Consider the following 18,531-nt stretch of genomic DNA (forward strand, 5'->3'; position numbering starts at 1 on the left):
CGAAACGTGATGGGCAGAATCCTGACGTGATTTGACGAAAACAAGTAGAAGGAGATGAGGAGCTGGAAGGGAAGTGGGAAGATTGGCAGCTATCCAAGGTCGGGCGCGCGTTCGCGATGGGGACGTCATTGCCCGTGCACAGTTTCGAAGACACTCTCACCTGGGCAGTATGTGCGGATCTGACAAGATATTCGAATATGCGTTGCTTCATCTCTTCTCATGATTATAGATTTGTAAAATGCGAGACAGTCCAGTTACAACGTTTGGGTAATATTCATATGTAGTCTGCACTACCTTCCAAGGTTGGTACCCGCGAAATGCACATCACGTGGCTGACGTCATGACGCGCGCCTTACTTCTCGACGCTACCTAGGTATCTCCTCATGAAGCAGACTTACCACCTCTCAACACGTTCTTAGTAAGCTCAAAATTGAGTCCGCTTCTATCCTCCAACACGATGGCTTTACATCGTCTGGTCGTATGCCCCATGATGTCACGTGGCATATTCCTGAGCCCCCGGGGCCCATTTCAATTAGAACCCGAAATTGGTACTCCTTCGTTTGCCACGTCTCACGCCGTATGCATCTCCAGTGCTCGGTATGCTCGAATCGTCTCTCTGCGCATCTACATCAGAGCTTGTGAAGCGTCGAAAGAGTCTCCGTGCAAGACCAGGCCGCTTCTCTCTTTCCCGTTCCTGTTCCCTACTCCGCCCTCTTTGTTCGTGATGGATCACTTCGGGGACGCCCCCACCTCTATTTGCGTATGATTCTGTCATATCCGGTCCTTGTGGTTTATCACGAAGTCGACCGTGCACGCCTGCTCTACCAGAGCGCCAGGAATAGCTAGAGCCGATCGACTCGGTTGGAGAAGTTGAGCGTTTACCTGGTGACGCGAACATCCGCGTGGGAGCGGACCGGAAGAGCTTCGCCGGACGAGCATGTATCGTTGAGTGTCCTTGCGATGACGAGCCGGTCAAGCCAGTTGGAGGCAATGCTGTAGCCAAGTTGCTCAGATCGAGCGAGTGCAGACTCGAAGAGGTCGAACTGCGGATGAGGCCGTTTGTTGTCATGCTGTTGTCTACAGTATCTGCTGATGGTATTGTGTGAGGTCGATTTAAGCCAACTCTCTGGTTGCGGTCATCGCGATGGCTCTCCTCCGCACTCTCCTCGCCAGTGAAACTGGACGTGATCGTGTGGAATCCTATTTCTAGGTCGGGTACGAAGCTTTGCTGCCTACAGTCTGTCGAATTTGTTTCGGTCTGCGGGCGCGTTTGCCATTCTTGCGAAGACTGTCGCGACATCTGCGCTGCCAAGGAAGGTGTGCCAATGACTTGGAATTATAGAAAAGAACTCTGGGTGTTATTGCTAGCTCCCATTACTGTTGTGAAATTGAGTGATGCGATCAACACGTTGTATGGGCGGTGTGAATGAATTATACGGTCCATAGTACCGTTGCCGGAGCGATTACCCACATAGGCGATCGCCGGAAGACAATGAAACAGCTCTATCAGTGCTGCATTCGCAATGTGAGTAGGACAGTCTGGTCGAGTGTGTCAAGTGAAAGTAAATACAGATCTGATCCTTCAATGGTCTTGCCGTCTTTGATTGTCGCGCAAGAACGACACCAAACTAATGTCTTCATATTCCTTCCCCAGATGTACCCCAGGTTTCGATACACTGAATCTCACTCATCGACGAGCCCCAGCTTTCCGACCTTCTACTGTAAAAGTCCAACATGACAGAGCTCTTGGTCGGGATGGGAAAACATTCTCCCAAGATGTCGTGTCTGGGTTATCAGGAGGGCTCTAATATTTATCTGCCTCCCCCGGCATCTTCCTCGACAAAAGCGGGTAATAGCCTGAATGAGTCGCTTCATAATACAATAATGCGCTGGCGCTACATATGTTTGGGTGTGTGAATCTTAGAGTCTCTCGACGCGGGAACCGATTCGAGAGATGCGAATATCAAATTCGACCAGAATAATCGAGTTAGCATAGTCTAGACAGTAGTACGCGTTATTCTGGGACCCGAATCGAGACCCACATCTTAGCATCAAGGCCGCGAACGTTGAGATAAGGCCACTTGCTGGTAACACTAGTGGAAGGGCATACCCGTGCGCTGTTGAGATCGCAGCCTCTACGTCGAGTGTCGAGCAGACAACACCTAGGTACCTAGGTATGACAATGTTGGTAGGAGATATCATCGCATAAGTAACGGCAGGATCTGGAGCTATTGATGTATAGTGATGAAAATTCGAAGACGTACCCTGAGCCATTATAAAAGAAGCATATCTCACGCGGCGATTTGAGCGACGCCTTCTCAACATTGGCCTAAGTGACGATCAGCTCTCACACCTATTCTCACAAGACGCAGATTTGGAGACGAGACTATGGGCGACAAAGATGTTTGAATAAACCAAGACGTAGCAAAGAGCAATGCTGGCTGTGCTGTGTTCATATGACATTACATTATTCGTGTGGTAGGCCGACGCGTCGATGACGTCACGGCCCAAAATCTGTTTGATCGTCCATAGACGCGAGCTCCGCTACCTCTCCATCACCACGCCCCCTAGCTACCACCAACTACACCCGCGGCCATGGCGGCCGTTGAGTACGAGACTGCGCGGCGCTACGCTTCGGCTTCTGGGGCTCGAGACGAACCGCGCCCTACCACGAGCTGACGACGCGATGGGTAGCACCCGACACCTCCGCTCCATCCCGCACGCGCCGACCCGATGCAGCCGCACTGCAGACCCCGATGTATTCGGTTTTGGACACCTTTCGCCCACATATATACAAGAGGCTCAAGTCTAGTGGGGCTTGATGCCACCGGGCGGTGCCGGTTTGCTGGCGATGCGCTTATCCTGCTCTTCTTTGGGCAGCGTGTCCCATTCGGCGACGTTCTTGTCCTATGCGATGTCAGTAAAGATGCGTGTATAGAAGGTCGCTGGCAGACTTACCCATTCTGCTACACACTCAGGCTTCCAGTTACATTGCTCTACCTCGCCGTACATGGGGTGATTGCGGCGCGGGTGAAGTGTCGGCCATCCCGAAGCATGGTAGTGATGCTTGACCAAAGCCCCCCTTGAGTCATGGTTACCAGAGTCCGAGTGACCTTGGCCGGCTGCGAAAGCCTCCACGTTCAACACCAGGATGCCATTAACGAGCCTCGACTCTGCAAGGTTGTGGAAGAGGTCCCAGGTAACCGGCCTGCCTTGATTCTGTGCAGTCATCTGCTCCAGTACGGCCTTCGTGAACGCGGATGGACCCGTCCCGCTTATGACCTCGTCGAAGTCTAGCTGCAGCTCTGATATCTCGACTTCTTTCTGATGAGACAGCTCATGAAGCCACGCTTGTATGTTCTCCATGAGCCTCATCATGACTGGCAGTCTGGGCTTGGCGGCGAACGTCCATTGGCAAAAGGACTTGCACTTGCCACCAAGGATGGGGTGCTCAGCGAAGGTCGGCTCGTCAATCTCCACACCAATGATCATATCGACCTCCTCCTCAATGTACCGTTCGGGTATGAATCGATCGATAGGACGGAGACACTCCACATCTATGTCGGCATACACACCACCCTCAGCATACATGACGAGATAACGAAGCAAGTCAGCCTTGATGATCGTTATGTTAAGCTCTCGGTAAAGGTTGACAAGGTCTGGTCTGTTGATACCGTGAGCGCCGTAGTGGAATTCGAGATAATCGTTCGCGTTATCGTCGGTCAAAACCTCGTACCGATACCGGGGGTTCTTCGCCGGCCAGGTCTTCGCTGAATCCGAGTCGCGCTTCTCGAAGCCAAGAGGGCCGACCTTCCATGTCTGCCAAATCTTCCTCGGAATCACATCAGTTTTTAGCTGCAGTGGCTGTTGGTATCTGAGCTCGCGCCTGTAATTGTTGGCAGCCCGAATAGGTGTAGTAAAGAAGTGTGTGTTGGCGAAGAACAAGAAGATAAAAAGCAGGGCAAGATATGCAGGCAGGACCCTTCGAACTTGGCTTGTGAGCTTGCCCGAGAAGTGCGCTGCAATTGGGGAATGGGGAGCCATTGCAATATTGAGGTGAAGCTTGGGTGGAGGTGCCCTGGGTCGCGTGCGCATGCTGTGGTTATTACAAAAAAGCAGGCGACTATTTCGATCCTGAGTCTGAGAGATTAGCTTACTGACTATCTTTTCCAAGACCCTCCTGTCGTTTTCACATTCGGCCCTTGCGCCCACCAATCCCCGCCCAGCTCTACTTCCTCGGTACATCGGTACAAATGTTGAATGCAGGACCAGCCTCGTGACGGGAGTCCAATAGCGCATGTGCGTCGCATGGCTAAGGAGCCGCCTGCAGCGTTGCGGCGGCGATGTTGGGTCAAGACGCCTAGGCTAAAGCTTCTCTCGATGATCCTTGCAACATGGTCGGAGGCGTCGACACAAACGGTAGTATCCCCACTCAAGCCCCGCACCGGACGTCTCTCATCAGGAACGGTCCAACTGTATTGTCTATGATATCAAACTGTCTTGATTCGTGGGCTGTTGACTTCACAAGATGGTGCAACCTCGGATCCTTCTAGGGTATCATGCCAAGTTCATCATTCCCCGCTTGCATGATCGGCTCGACCTGGACGATCGCTTTATTAAACTTACCGTTGTGAACCACACATGCTGCCTCGGTTGAGGTAAGCTAAAGCCATAGCTCCCGTCAGAAAACTACGCGTTCTCTAGCCTCGCGCGGCACCCGCACCATTCGCTCCTGTACCAAGCGTTTGTGGGATTCTTAGATATTGATCTTTACATTCGATCGAAACCACAGTCGCCATCACTTCTGCTACCGCTTCGGATTCAGCTATGCCAGCCACACACCAGGGCTTGCTCGACAAAGGCTGCCTTGAAGAGGTCAAACTCTCGCCGACCATATGGAAACCAGTACGAACAACAAAATTGAGTCTCAACGCAGTGCGTCCTGAGTTTTTGAGCTTACGCTCTATCACGAAGAGCAAGCCTGCCAGACCAACAGCATGGCTGGACGGCCTAAGGGGCTTTGCGGCGTTCTTGGTGTACCTGCACCATAATCAACTTTGGTCTCATGGCGGCAAGGGCAATCAAGCATTCGAAACCTCATTTGGATACGATGGAAAATACTACTCGGCAGCATTCCCATTCTTTCGACTCATATTCTCAGGTGGTCACTTCGCAGTGGCTATCTTTTTCGTCATCTCAGGATACGTCCTTTCGCTCAAAAGCCTACAACAAATCCATGAGGGCCAGATCTCAAGTGCGTCGAACACCGTCGGCTCTGCCCTTTTCCGCCGCTGGCTTCGACTATACCTTCCTATCATCGTCGTCACCTTTGCGTGGATGTCGTTCCGCCATTGGAGTGGAATATCTGTCGATATGCGCAATATGGAACCTACGTTCCGCGAGGATGTTGTCAGCTGGTATCGAACCTTCAAGAACTACAGCTTCGTCTTCTCTACGAACATTTACGAATTCACGGAGCCCTACCACCCTCATTCCTGGTCAATTCCGATTGAGTTCAAAGGATCCATTATCGTCTACACCGCACTCTCCGCTCTTTCCAGATGCACACGCAATGCTCGCCTCATGTGCCAGGTGGCTCTGGCCTTCTACTTCCTGTACGTGGTAGACGGCTTCTACGGAGCATTGTTTATATCTGGAATGCTCCTCTGCGACCTTGATCTGCTTGCCGAGCAAGACCAGCTTCCACGATTCCTCGGTGCGCTGGCTGGGTTCAAAGAGCTCATCTTCTTCCATCTGTTCATCGCTGCACTTTACCTCGGCGGTGTACCGGCATTCGATGCACCCGATATTGATCGCACAGTACTCATCTCAAAGTCTCCCGGATGGATATGGCTGTCGCATCTCAAGCCCCAGGCTGTCTTTGACGCCAAATGGTTCTACCTCTTCTGGGCTGCGTTCTTAGCCGTAGCGTCGATTCCACGACTGCCATGGCTGAAGCGCTTCTTCGAAACCGGGTTTTGCCAGTACCTCGCGCGCATCTCATTCGCGCTGTACCTAGTTCATGGCCTAGTCATCTGGACAATAGGAGACCGAATTTATGCCGCGGTTGGGCTTTCAAGACCATTCCACCAGGACGGTCTTCCAGGATGGGTCGACAAGTTCCCGCTTCCCAAGGGGGGGCCCATGGGGCTCGAGCCAGCATTTTGGCTATCGCAGCTAATTATCCTACCCATTACGCTGTATGCAGCCGAGGTTGTCACGAAACTAGTCGATGAGCCCAGCGTCAAGTTGGCAAATTGGCTTTACAGATGCACCATCCAGCCACAAGTCTCCCCTCCAAAACACCAGCGCAGCTATTCTGTACGTTAGAAGAAATTGAAATAGCCTTCATCCACAAATCTTCGTTTGTGTCATCGCAATGCGCTGGCCGACTATCGACTCCTCTAGACACTTTTGGCTCGGCTTCATGTGATGTTGGCACGCCAGGGGCAACCCGTCACGGCGCTACTGCAGGTGCTAAACGGGTAAGATGCATTATCATGTTGGTGCAAATGTTTATTGGTGTTCCAAAGTGGAGATTGCTCCGAAGCGGCGCCCCATGGGGTACTTGCTCGGCATGGACTGGTGGTCCTTGCCCGCCTGCCGATCATGCTGACGGCAGCACCCGGAATTGGCGACATCACCGTGCGTGATTAACTCGACCCTTGCTCTCAATTGTGTTGGGACTTTGATCAGGATCAACAGGTCGTCGTCAGTGTCACTGTTCCATTCAGGCGACATGCACCTCATTGTCGGCTGGACTACGACACGGCTCGGCGCCCTAGCAGTTTGACCAAATGCGCATGTGAAGTTCCCCCCTCCTTTTCACGAAGGTTGCATCTAGACCTGACTAAAGGTCCATCGCGAAACCCTTGAACTGTACTTCCGTACACAATATGCGACGGCGACACAACATTACCCTAGCGACACTTGCCTGTCTCGGAACCGTATACCTTGTTGCACAACACCGATATGGTTTCTCATATGCGCATGGAGACGGGCACATCGACGGGATCGAGATCCTGCCATCTGACGGGCACCGTGTCTCCAACCATGACGATGCATCCGCAGTCGGAGAGAAGGGCGTACTAGACGGTATTCGGCCGTCCAGTTTAGCCAACGCACATTCCGCTTCAGGCCTTCACCCGGAACCTTCCTTTGCGGGAGCCTCGCCACCGTTTAGTACGGAACACGTACCCGGAACGAAATACAATTTTCAAGATGAACTCCAACTCGAGCTCCCCACTTCAGTGCTCCAAAAGTACCTGGCACAGAAGCCTCGCAACTACAATCCCAATGGTTCGAGAGGGTATGCGTATGCAACTTTTCTCGCTACTCGCAATCCTTCCCTGAAGGACCCATATTTCCTCGCCATCCATTCGCTCATCTACCGCCTGCTTTGGTCATCCCGCACACGTAGTAAAAAGCACCCATTTATCGTCTTCGTAGCCGAATATGTCACAGACGAACAACGCGCCTTGCTCAGAGGTGCTGGCGCGCTAGTCCGCGAGCTTCCACCTCTTCATTGGGAGTGCAATGTCGACGGCGTAGAAGACCGATGGAAAGACCTCTTTGCCAAACTCAACATGTGGAAAGAGACGGAGTTTGAACGCATCCTCTTCTTGGATGCAGATGCTTTTCCGCTGTCGAACATGGACGAGATGTTTGAGCTTGCGCCCATACAAGAATGCATACCGGAGAAGCTGCATCTCGATGACTTTCTGGAGGACGGCCCGGTATGCGAACCTTATATCTTCGCTGGCGTCGCGCAAGACCTCGATGCTAAACACCCCAACATCAATGTCGGTTCAATGGTTTTCACACCCTCCTCGCGCATGCACGCTCGGCTGCTTCAGAACTATGTCAAGACAGATAATTACAACTGCTTGATGGCCGAGCAAGCATTCCTGAACTGGCAATTCGGTCCTGAGGGCGCGTATCCGGGAACGAAGTTGGAAAGGCAATGGGGCGGCTTCTTCCCCACCGAGGGAGAGGGCGATGGCTCGTTGAAAGTAGTGCATGAGAAGCTATGGATTGCAGAGCATGGGTGGATGAAGGAAGAATGGGAGAAAGGATGGAAGGATATGATTGCGTTCTATGAGAGTAAGAACTTTGCGAATGCAAGGAAGAGTGATGGTATGATTGTTGAGAGCAAGTGAGGCATCAAGGGCCTCGATATGCTTGTATCTAAACTTTTCGCATAACGACTTTCGTATCTATGGTGTTCTCATACCTACTAGAGTAATATAAATGTTAATGCTACGACATTCTGGATTAATCTTCGTGTCGCGATACAATCAGAGTAGGGTATACTTCAGCTCTCTCCTCACAAGTCTTACATCTCAGTAAACCCGCTGCAAAGATGGTCTGGAATACACGCAAAAGAATTTACTCCGAGTATGATGGACAAGAAATTCCCAAAGATCACGCAACAAAGAAAGCGAAAGCCAAAACCAGCGCGTCCGCAAAGAGCCCTGAAAAGACGCCAGCATCGTACCCAGCACTCTCCCTACTAGGTCTACCAGGCGAACTCCGCAACCATATATTCGAGCTTGCATTAACTGCTCCTTCCAGACATGTATCCCTCCTGCCCAGATCTCCCCACCAACGATCATGCAAACAGCCACATCAGCACAATCCGCAGCCCCACGCCTTCAACCAACTCAAAAACGTATGCCGCCAACTCCACAGCGAAACAGCCGACTTGGAACTCCGCTACAACGATGTTCTCGTAGACCACGCCTCGTCGCTCGCACCTACCCTAGCACGCTGCACACCAAAGCAGCAGGCTTCGATAAACTTCTCACTACACTACGAAAAGTTGGAAGATACCATACCTATCTTGAGAAAACGCTGGATCAGCCCGGTCAAGTGGGATGACCTCGTTGAAATAGCACGTTTCTGCAGAAAACACCCACACATCCATGTCGCTATCAGTTTCGCCGACTTCAAGTATCCCACCAGCTCGAAGAAGAATCATGATCCGCTAGAGTACTTCCTTGCGACTGCCATGTATATTTCCATGGTGTATAGGCGGATAGATCTTACGCATCTGCTGCCAGGGGCTATGGCGGACAGGCCCATGTATGGCATCACAGCGCGTGATATCATACTGGATAACGGGATTAATTTCGGGAAGACATGGCCCGTACCTGTGGATGCTGTGAAGGAGTTTGAGGCAGATAATATGCGGTTTTTTCCGCGGTGGAAGGGTAGGAGAGAGGATGTGGTGGATAGAATTGCGAAGGGGTGGGCGAAGGCGCATCGGAGGGAAGGTGGGGCTGGCGAGGATTGGAGGGAAGTCTGCGAGGCGGAAGTTAGGCGGTGGTTTGAGGAAGGTATCTAGGAGGGCGACGCTTTTCGTTGACACCGCAATGTGAGCCACGTGCGTCAGACTGTGCGTCAAAGTGGAATGTGTTCGTTATAGTATTCATAGAATATACAACGGTGTCGTCTACGCACTAGCCTCCGCAGTGCTCTGCCTTCCGGCTATACTTCCACCCTTCCAACTTCCCTTCGGGTCAATCTTATCCTGCACCCTGCTTTGCTCGCCCTCTTTGCCCCAGCCACCGCCACCAGGCGTGTGAACGATGATCCTTTCACCAGGCCGCATGGCTGCTGTGTTCTTAGCACCCATGTTGATGTATCTGTACTCCACATCTTCCTTCCTGATCTCGGCATCCTTCTTAAGCAGAGTTTCAACGGCATGGGAAGTGGTAGGCGCGTGAGCATCCTCCACAGGTTCCGTTGGACGCTTCGAGTCAGAGTTTTGGTCGATGGCTTTCTTGTCTACCTTCTTCACCCAGATGTTCAGACCGCATGCGGCGTCCCCTCCTCCTTCCATACCGTAAGGATGGTACACTCTGCGTTCGCTGAGTATGCTGACTTGGACGGGGATGCGAAACTCGATGTCGCGGATCACGCCTTCACCACCGATATGCATACCCTTACCCGCACTGTCTTGCCTGAGTGAGAACTCACGGAGCAGAACGGGGTATCTTCGCTCGAAGACCTCGGAGTCGGTAATTCGGGTATTGGTCATGTGCGTATGAACACCGTTGGTGCCGTTCCAAGTCGAGCCTGCACCAGATCCTCCTGCAATTGTTTCGTAATATCCAAAACCCTTGGTGTCTTTGCGTTCGCCGCTCTTTTCTCCTTGTCCGTATGTTGTACCGCCAAATCCAAACGTGAGATTATTGCAATCTCCCTGGCTTGCAGCACAAGCACGGAATGCTTTGAGGACGACGTCTGTCACGCGCTGACTTGTGAGAACATTGCCACCTACAACAGCGGCATTATCAGACGGCGAGAGGAACGACTTCTTGGGGATGAGAACGTGAATAGGCTTGAGACAGCCTTGGTTCAATGGAATGTCCTCGCTGATCAGACAGCGCAGACAGTATATGATGGCTGAGTAGGTAACGGCTTCTGGTGCATTGATGTTTCCGTACACTTCAGGCCCGGTACCAGAGAAGTCGAAGACAGCTTCACCCTTCTCGGGATCAATGGAGACCTTCAATCGTATTGGGCTACCATCATCCATGAAGTCCTCTGCGCTAAGATCTTGGCCCTCGAATCGCTTGTATACGTCCTTTAGCAGCGCGCGAACGGACTGCTCCGCATTGGCTTGTATGCTTGTCATGTAGAACTTGACGACTCGCTCGCCATAGTCCGACATTAGTGTGTTGATTAGGTTAATACCCTTTTGGTTAGCGGCGACCTGGGCCTTCAGATCATTGATGTTGTCACTGAGACATCTCGTACCCGAGCAGCCAGGATATTGGCCTGGTTCATCAAAGAGTAGCTCGGTGATGCGCTTCTCGTTGAAGTGTCCTTCTGACACCAGCTTCTCGGATTTGATGGCCGCACCTTCCTGGTAAAGCTCCTTTGACGCAGGGGGCATGGAGCCAGGAAGTATTCCGCCTATATCGGCATGATGCGCGCGGGAAGCGACGTAGAATATGATGTTGTCGCCACTGAACGCGGGTGTGATCACAGTGATGTCTGGCAAATGGGTACCGCCGAACATAGGGTGATTAGAGACAAGGACATCGCCTTTCTTCAGCTTGCCCTTCCAAATGGCGGCTTGTTTGCGGACACAGGTTGACATACTTCCGAGATGCACTGGTAAATGAGGAGCTACACGGGCGTTAGCTGATTCAGTTTACTCCAGCGATGAGCTTACCATTAGCGACTAGTCCGCCATCCGCATCGAACAGTGCGCAGGAATAGTCCAATCGTTCTTTGACGTTCGTTGACACACTAGTTTTCTGCAACGCGCGGCCCATTTGCTCAGCAATAGCCATGAACCGATGGGCAAAGATACTTAGCAATATCGGGTCGACTTCTTTCGTGTCAACCTGCTTATCTTGGTCTTCCGTCTCACCAATGTTAATCACCACATGAGTATGGATGACAAGAGCAGTGGCACCAGGCGTCACGACGATGGTCTGCGTGCCATCTGCGATAATTGCCGGACCCTTCAAACGATCGCCCACTTCCAAATCTTCGAGCTTATAGACGGAGGTATCTTGCCGGCCGCCTTCAAAGAAGACTTTTCGGGTATCGTAGCGCTTTGTGTCTCCCGAGAGGTCCTTTGGTTTGATCTCCTTGAGTTGCTGATCTACACTCTTCTCTAGACCTTCAAAGGTCTTGCCAATGCCGCGAGCTCGTACGTCATCGACAATGATGTCGCGATCCGGTAGAGTAAAGCCAAACTCCTGGTCATGCTGCTTGACGAAAGCCTTGCCAAAAGCCCATTCATCGCCGTCGTACTCCTGCTCTGCCTCCTCCTTCGTCGGCTTGATGATCATGAGTGCCGACTCTGTTCCACGATATCTCAGGTTGAGGTACTCTTCGAAGTGGACATGCTCTTCGTCAAAGCCCTGGTCTCTAAGGGTAGCTGTTGACTTGCTCTTGAGGTCTGCCATCTTGTTTTGCAAGTACTCTCTCACATCCTTCTCGTCCGACCATACTGTAGACTCTGGCTCCTGCCTCTCATCGACAACATCAGCTAACGCCATGCCGTACGCTGATAACACTGATGAGTAGCGATGGATCAGAATCTGCGAGATGCCAAGTGCTTCGGCAATCGCGACCGCGTGCTGGCCACCCGCACCACCAAATGTGGCGAGTCTGTGCTTGCTTGTATCGTGTCCACGGGCTTCTGTCAGACTTCGAATCGGTCGGGTCATGGTCTCATTAGCGATCTTGATGAATCCGTTTGCGATATCGTCCAGCGACATCTCCTTCTCCTTATTACCGCCTGCGACCTCTTTGTTGATCTGCTCAGCCAATTCCTTGAACAGTTTCTCGCTCGCTTGCGCGTCAAGGCCTTCGTCTTCATTCTTGCCGAAAATCTTAGGGAAGAAGTCTGGTAATAGGCGGCCAAGGAACAAGTTTGCGTCTGTAATGGTGAGTGGGCCACCCTTGCGATAGCATGCGGGCCCAGGGTGTGCGCTTGCCGACTCGGGGCCTACGACGAACAGTCCGTTCCTCCAGAACAGGCGCGAACCACCACCTGCTGCGACGGTATTGATGTCGAGCTGTGGAGACTGTATAGTAACGCCAGCTGTGGTGGTCTCGAAGACGTGGTCGTAGCGCCCCGCGCCGTATCTGCTCACGTCTGTGCTGGTGCCGCCCATGTCGAAGCCAATGACGGGAATCTTGGTTTCGGGGTCGTATGACGTGAGCGCATAGCCAACCACTCCTCCAGCAGGACCAGATAGGATGGCTTTCAGGCCAGAGAAGATGTCGACGTCTACCAGGCCTCCGTCCGACTGCATGAACTCGCAGCGAGCGCCCTTGGAGCCCTTGGAGAACTCTTCGCGCTTCACACTCTTGGAGCCAAGACCGCCTTCGAAACCCTCGGAGAACCCATCGATGTATTTTCGGATCGCGGGTGTGAGGTATGCGTCTGCGCAGGCCGAGGTAGCGCGTGGAACCAGTTTGATCATGGGCATAAGCTCGTGGCTCAAGCTGACGTGCTCAAAGCCGATGTCCCTCGCGATCTTGCCCACCAACGCCTCGTGGTTGGGGTATGTGTATCCGTGCATCAAGCAGACGGCGATGCTCTTCAGTCCGCTATCGTAGACGTCCTGCAACTGCTTCCTTATCGCATCTTCCCGTGGTCGTTGCAGTATGCGCACGGTCTCGCCCGACAAGCCCTTGACCAGTTCTGCGCTGTCTCCGGCCTCTTCTATGCTCTTTGCCTGTGTCTGGTTTCTCTCCGGATCTTCGGCGTAGTCTTCCAGGGTGACGCGCTCATCGATCTCGACGACCTTCTTGTACAGCACCTCGGGCTTCCGGATATCCAGCGCGAAGATGTTCGGCCTGCTCTGATTACCAATCTCGAGACAGTCCTTGAAGCCCTTTGTGACCACCATGGCAATGTCCTCGCCCTTCCTCTCTAGCAGCGCGTTGGTGGCGACGGTGGTGCCCATGCGTATGCTCTCGATCTTGGACGTGTCGAGCGGCTGTCCACGGGGGATCTCGGTGCCGGTGAACTTGGAGAGGAGGCGGCGGATGCCTTCGAGCGGCGCGTCATCGTAGTTGGAGGGGTCGACGGAGAGGAGCTTGATGAGAATGTCATCTTCCATCTTGCCCGTGCCGGGATTGCCTACGCAGTCTGTGAAGGTACCGCCGCGCTGCCTTGTCAGCTACAGTTGTACGCACGATGGTGAGACATACATCAATCGCGATGCGGATTCCCCGCCCACTGATCTTGGGAGTGGCCATGTTGACGATAGATGGTGAAGCTCAGGGGCGCAAAGGCATCAACAGGCACGGAACGAAACTTCGAAATGGACAAAAGATGATGCTAGGTCCTGCATGGCCCGATGCCGGCCACGCGCGACTGCACCACCCATGAGACTCGAGAGTGGGGTAGCGTTTGCTGCTGCCCCGCGACGTTTTGTCATCATTCGATTATTGATCCGTGGCAGGCGCATCATTGCTATCTCCGCGGCTTTCGCTGCATTGGGACTAGTGGCCGTCTCCATGAGCTAGGCCAGATATGTGCACAAGGCCCCCAGACAACCCCACCTTGCTTTCGCCCAGCTGGCGCAGGCAAACACCTACAAGCCAGCTTCACTGATTTCTATCAGATGCAAGAAGGTTGGCACCCGAGGAGCGTTTGAAAACTCGACATGTGGGCGCTATCGCACGTTCAGTTTGCCTGCATCCGAGCAATCGCTCACACCTCGCTCTATATCCGGACCTCACCCTGGCTAGCGCCTGCAACTCAGCCAGATCATATCAAGAACTATCCTTGTCGGCCGAGTCTTTATGGCTGCCGTATATTCATACCAAAAGACTCCCAAGGCAAACAGACTCCGCTGCCCCTCGTCATCAGAGCTCACGGTGGTGGCTTCATCGTCAACTATCCCGCAGCCGACGATGTTCTGGCGCGACATCTTGCTGATCATGCAAACTGTATCGTAGTCAGCATAGATTATGGCAAATCGCCCCAAAACAAGTTCCCCACTGCCTATGAGGATGTCATCGCTCAAACGCTCGCCGTGATTGATGATCCAGAATTGCCTATCGACAAGTCAAAAGTCGTCCTCTGCGGCAGTTCAGCTGGAGGTAATCTTACCCTTGGCGCGGCCCAAGACTCGAGGCTACTGTCCAAAATTCTGGGTGTCGTATCCATCTACCCTGCCGTTGACTTCGACTCCGATAGCGATACAAAGATGGCAACTCGGCCAGATCCTCAAGTCCCTGACTTCATCGGAAAGAGCTTCGATGACATCATGAATCTGTACCTGGATGAAGCCCGGAAGCCCTCCATGCAGGATGTGCGTTTGAGTCCAATGTATTTCGCTACAAGAGAAAGGTTGCCGCCGGCGCTTCTACTCATCGGAGCTGAGCATGACATGTTCTGCCGCGAGGTCGAAGTCATGGCTGAGAAGCTTGCGGGCGGCAGGGCTAAGATTCCGAACAAGGAAGGCTGGTCGGCGCCGGGGGTGCAATACTATAAAGTATTTGGCCAGCCACATGCATTCGAAGGCTTTCCCGCTAAGGATCCCGAAGCGGAGAAAGCGAGGATAGCTGCAAAAGATGCCATGTTTGACACCATCTCAGAGTGGCTGAAGACTAGCTTTTCTAAAGTTGACAGCTACTAGCGAGACCTTGCTCGATGTTAGCGCTTGGGTTTTTCTTGACGTCTCTGTTCACAGTACGCGATTGAGATCGTTGCCAGCAAATAGTGAAGCAAATGACAATAGTGCTCTTGACGACGTTCCTAAACGGAATGCTTGTCGACGCGCGGCATACATAGGTTACAGCGAGGTATTCATTCGCTATGCTCGCCTTGTTTTGTCCCCTTTTGGCTTTTACTACTTTCTGTGTCGTAACAGACTTTATGTTCGCTAGCAAATGTTGACGCTCTGGAAGAACCGGGCTTGTTACGTTACTTCCAATAGTAAACGATACCTTGTCGAAAGAGTCGGTGAAGCGTGCGTCCAGGTTGATGCTGTTTCATAACCTGGGCGTCGCGCCGTAGACTTGCATTGGGCGTACGCTCACGTCATGTCCTTGACGTATCAACGACACGGACTGACATGGTGTTTGTACAGAATCAGATCGACATCTTTATCGGACCGTCCAAACCTGAAGAATCCCATGTCGCGTACAACAACAAAACAAGGACTGAAGATACCCTCGGCAGGCGCCGGGTAGCTGATACCAACATGCTTTCGGCTGCGGGAAGGCAATGCAGTCAGCTTACAAAGGGGTCGGTGATGACAGGCAGCCGGGAATGGACAAACCCCTGACAATCTCATGTCATATACTGCGCAGGTACCTAAGTATATTCATGCGTAGCCGTTGAGCATATCGACAAAAGATCACACAACGTGCCATTGGGAGTGCGACGCGTTGGAGCGGCTGAAGCAGACGTGACCTCTAAGGTTCGCCGCTATATTCACTTGATGCATGTGAAACCGCAACCTGGAGGCTTCCTTGCAAACCTCATACGACTCCGTCGAGGCGTCTCGTGGCCGCCATGCTTATATTAAGGTTGCGGTCCTCGCCGGCTTCATCTCCCGCATGTCAGCTAAAGCCAATCCAGCTAGCGGCATGACATCACTGCACATGGCGCATCCACTTTGCTGGCGCGGCTCGCAACACATCGTGAAACCAGCGGTCAGAGCACTGCGCCCATGCCCATTCCGATATTTGCGCGACATTTGGTGCAATCAGCTGCCGCTATTTCCCATGCCCGGCTGATCTAAGGTCGGGCGCCGTTTGGGGGCTCGACTCGCGTGTGTTACAGGACGGGCGGAGGACAGAGTGCGTCATTGGCAATGCGGAGGGGGTTGCTCTCCGCGCTTTTCTTTTCCTACTTCACTTTGTTGCATGATCGATTTCTGAAAAGGCAGTTGCTTGCGCGAGATTGAAAGAGTTGGAATCATAATCTGTCAAGCACGCACGTGTCGTCTTCCTAACGTGCAACCTTACCACGCCATCTCCTCGGCCCTTTCCACGGTTCGATATCGAAGCGGCGTACGAGCCTACTTGCTCACACCACCAACGCGACAATGAATTACGCATCATGGATCGAAGAGGAGAAACTCAAGGTATGCCTACTCCGCGCTTACTGTTGATCGCAAATCTGACACCTGCGGCTCAGAAAACCTTCATCGTGGCCACGTTGGCGTCCACGCTTGTCGGCACGTTCACGGCGTCTATGGGGCTATGGGAGCGCGTCTCAGACAAGCGCCAACAGCATCGACAGAAACAGCGCGACACGAAGCAAGATGGCGAGATCAAGGAGTTGAAGAAGCAGTTCGAAGAGGCGCAGAAGAGAGCCGACGGTAGACAACAGGAGATCGATCGGCTGAAGAACGGTGGAGGGCGCGACGACGTAGGAAACAATTTTGAGAGGGATGGCATGATGGTTCAGAGGATGTATGACCAAGGTTATGGCAGAATGGGCAGCAGGTTCGCCCAGGGCGATGGTAAGTGGATTGCGCTGGAGAACTGGTACAAGACTGACCCCGCGCACAGCCATTGTCGAGAACAAACTACAAGCGCACATCATCTCCCTCCAACAAACCGTTATAAACGTCCTCCAAGATGCCTTATACAACGACCGCCAATTGACTCGCGCCGACATGTCCAAACTCATCGCCGCCTCAAACCAGGCTAGAGAAGGTTCCATGATCGCCCTACAAGAAGCGCAACAGCGACTAGGAAGCTCGCAAGTCGGCGCACCACCTCCACCCCGCCCCGCATCGCCTCCGTGCTCCCTCGTCCCTTCGCAGCGCGCGCCTAGTGCTATCATGCCCATGGATGGCCCCGAGCAACTCTTCTGCCGGTACGCTCTCGATCTACAATACATGCCCGGAAACCCTTTGGCAGCATCCTTCGCCCCGGGAGGCAGCTGCGCATGTCCTGCATGCGGCGTGCGCCTCGACGTGACCAGCGAAGACTTTTGGATGATAGGCAAACGGACACCCGTCACCGTCTGGGACAAGACAACTGGCTATGAGCACGACATCATGGACACACGCGAGTTCCGTCTTGCCCAGCGCTTCGTCATCAAGTGCCATACCCCAGATGGCGAGTATGCGTGCACAATCTGCAGCAAGGGCAGAGACGTCGACGCGATTTGCCGGACAGTGGATAGTCTGGTCAAACACGTGGGAACATACCACGATGTCGGCGAACTGGAACAAGAAATCGATCTGCGCGAGGTCAAGGTCGAAACGAAAAGGTTGAGTCTCCCTGCGCCACACGTACCCAGTCCGCCGAGGAGTGTTCTCAGGGAAGAGATGATCTATCGGTGAGCATTTGGCAATCGCCATGATGAATCCTGTATCTTTGGGGGTTGTTTGTTTTATGTCACAGCAAGGCGTTGGGTCGCAAGTATACCTTTTTTGGGGACGGTGGGCTGCATGCATGCATGCATATTGCGATTTATTCTTTTCATGATGTATGAGTAAACGATGTAACGGCAGCAATATATACCATCAAGAATATACTTCTCAACATAAAATATGAACTTAGTCCAAGCTTTCGTATCCACCAGCTAACAACAATGCTAATCTGAGCCTCCTGAGGTACGCTTGGAGTAGGGAACCAGGCTGCGTTGACATGTCCGAAGTCGATACTAGATATGCACCAATCCTAGGCCCCAGCCTCGCACTGTCTCCAATATTCTCAAGTCCAGCCTCGCATTAGACGCCGATCAGAAAGCTTGTGTGAACGTCGACTGCAACAAGAACGAGGCTCTGTGTTGGGTGAAGCCGTCTGATCCGAGCTGAGGTAGTGGTCTGTGCACGTCGGAACAGGAGTGGATACGTCATCAGGGTGCTGCAGCTATGGGGTGTAAGGTGTCCACAAGGAGCACTACACTGCAACCTCAACAACGACTCTCGGTTTCGTTGAATCTTCATTAGATGCTTGCGATGTTCTTGCGGTCTTTATTGCTACATTTGCTCCAATACATTGAGCCACTCCCACTTGATCAATCGCTCCCCCGGATATCTACCTCAGCCTACCTGCGGCGCAACATGCCCCCCCCCC

General features: G+C 52.8%; 6 protein-coding genes across 6 annotated transcripts; 4 read left to right on the top strand and 2 right to left on the bottom strand.

Moving 5' to 3' along the window:
• Nucleotides 1-2,808: 2,808 nt before the first annotated feature.
• Nucleotides 2,809-4,095, bottom strand: J4E78_000543 (uncharacterized protein; the record flags this gene model as incomplete). Its single annotated transcript, XM_049361206.1, has 2 exons — nt 2,809-2,907; nt 2,959-4,095. The coding sequence occupies 2 exons, from the start codon at nt 4,093-4,095 to the stop codon at nt 2,809-2,811; spliced, it is 1,236 nt and encodes a 411-aa protein (XP_049226489.1).
• A 732-nt stretch (nt 4,096-4,827) lies between these two features.
• Nucleotides 4,828-6,330, top strand: J4E78_000544 (uncharacterized protein; the record flags this gene model as incomplete). The annotated part of the gene is made up of 1 exon (XM_049361207.1): nt 4,828-6,330. One exon carries the CDS (start codon nt 4,828-4,830, stop codon nt 6,328-6,330), a length of 1,503 nt encoding a protein of 500 aa, XP_049226490.1.
• A 566-nt stretch (nt 6,331-6,896) lies between these two features.
• J4E78_000545 (uncharacterized protein) lies at nt 6,897-8,159 on the top strand (the record flags this gene model as incomplete). The annotated part of the gene is made up of 1 exon (XM_049361208.1): nt 6,897-8,159. The coding sequence occupies one exon, from the start codon at nt 6,897-6,899 to the stop codon at nt 8,157-8,159; it is 1,263 nt and encodes a 420-aa protein (XP_049226491.1).
• Nucleotides 8,160-9,454: 1,295 nt separating this feature from the next.
• Nucleotides 9,455-13,737, bottom strand: J4E78_000546 (uncharacterized protein; the record flags this gene model as incomplete). The annotated part of the gene is made up of 3 exons (XM_049361209.1): nt 9,455-11,139; nt 11,186-13,646; nt 13,690-13,737. The coding sequence occupies 3 exons, from the start codon at nt 13,735-13,737 to the stop codon at nt 9,455-9,457; spliced, it is 4,194 nt and encodes a 1,397-aa protein (XP_049226492.1).
• A 410-nt stretch (nt 13,738-14,147) lies between these two features.
• J4E78_000547 (uncharacterized protein) lies at nt 14,148-15,125 on the top strand (the record flags this gene model as incomplete). Its single annotated transcript, XM_049361210.1, has 1 exon — nt 14,148-15,125. One exon carries the CDS (start codon nt 14,148-14,150, stop codon nt 15,123-15,125), a length of 978 nt encoding a protein of 325 aa, XP_049226493.1.
• A 1,416-nt stretch (nt 15,126-16,541) lies between these two features.
• Nucleotides 16,542-17,792, top strand: J4E78_000548 (uncharacterized protein; the record flags this gene model as incomplete). Its single annotated transcript, XM_049361211.1, has 3 exons — nt 16,542-16,580; nt 16,634-16,961; nt 17,011-17,792. The coding sequence occupies 3 exons, from the start codon at nt 16,542-16,544 to the stop codon at nt 17,790-17,792; spliced, it is 1,149 nt and encodes a 382-aa protein (XP_049226494.1).
• Nucleotides 17,793-18,531: the final 739 nt, after the last annotated feature.

Source organism: Alternaria triticimaculans, assembly GCF_023758025.1.
Source record: "Alternaria triticimaculans strain BMP 0046 chromosome Unknown scaffold_1, whole genome shotgun sequence".
Taxonomy (NCBI): Eukaryota; Fungi; Ascomycota; class Dothideomycetes; order Pleosporales; family Pleosporaceae; genus Alternaria; species Alternaria triticimaculans.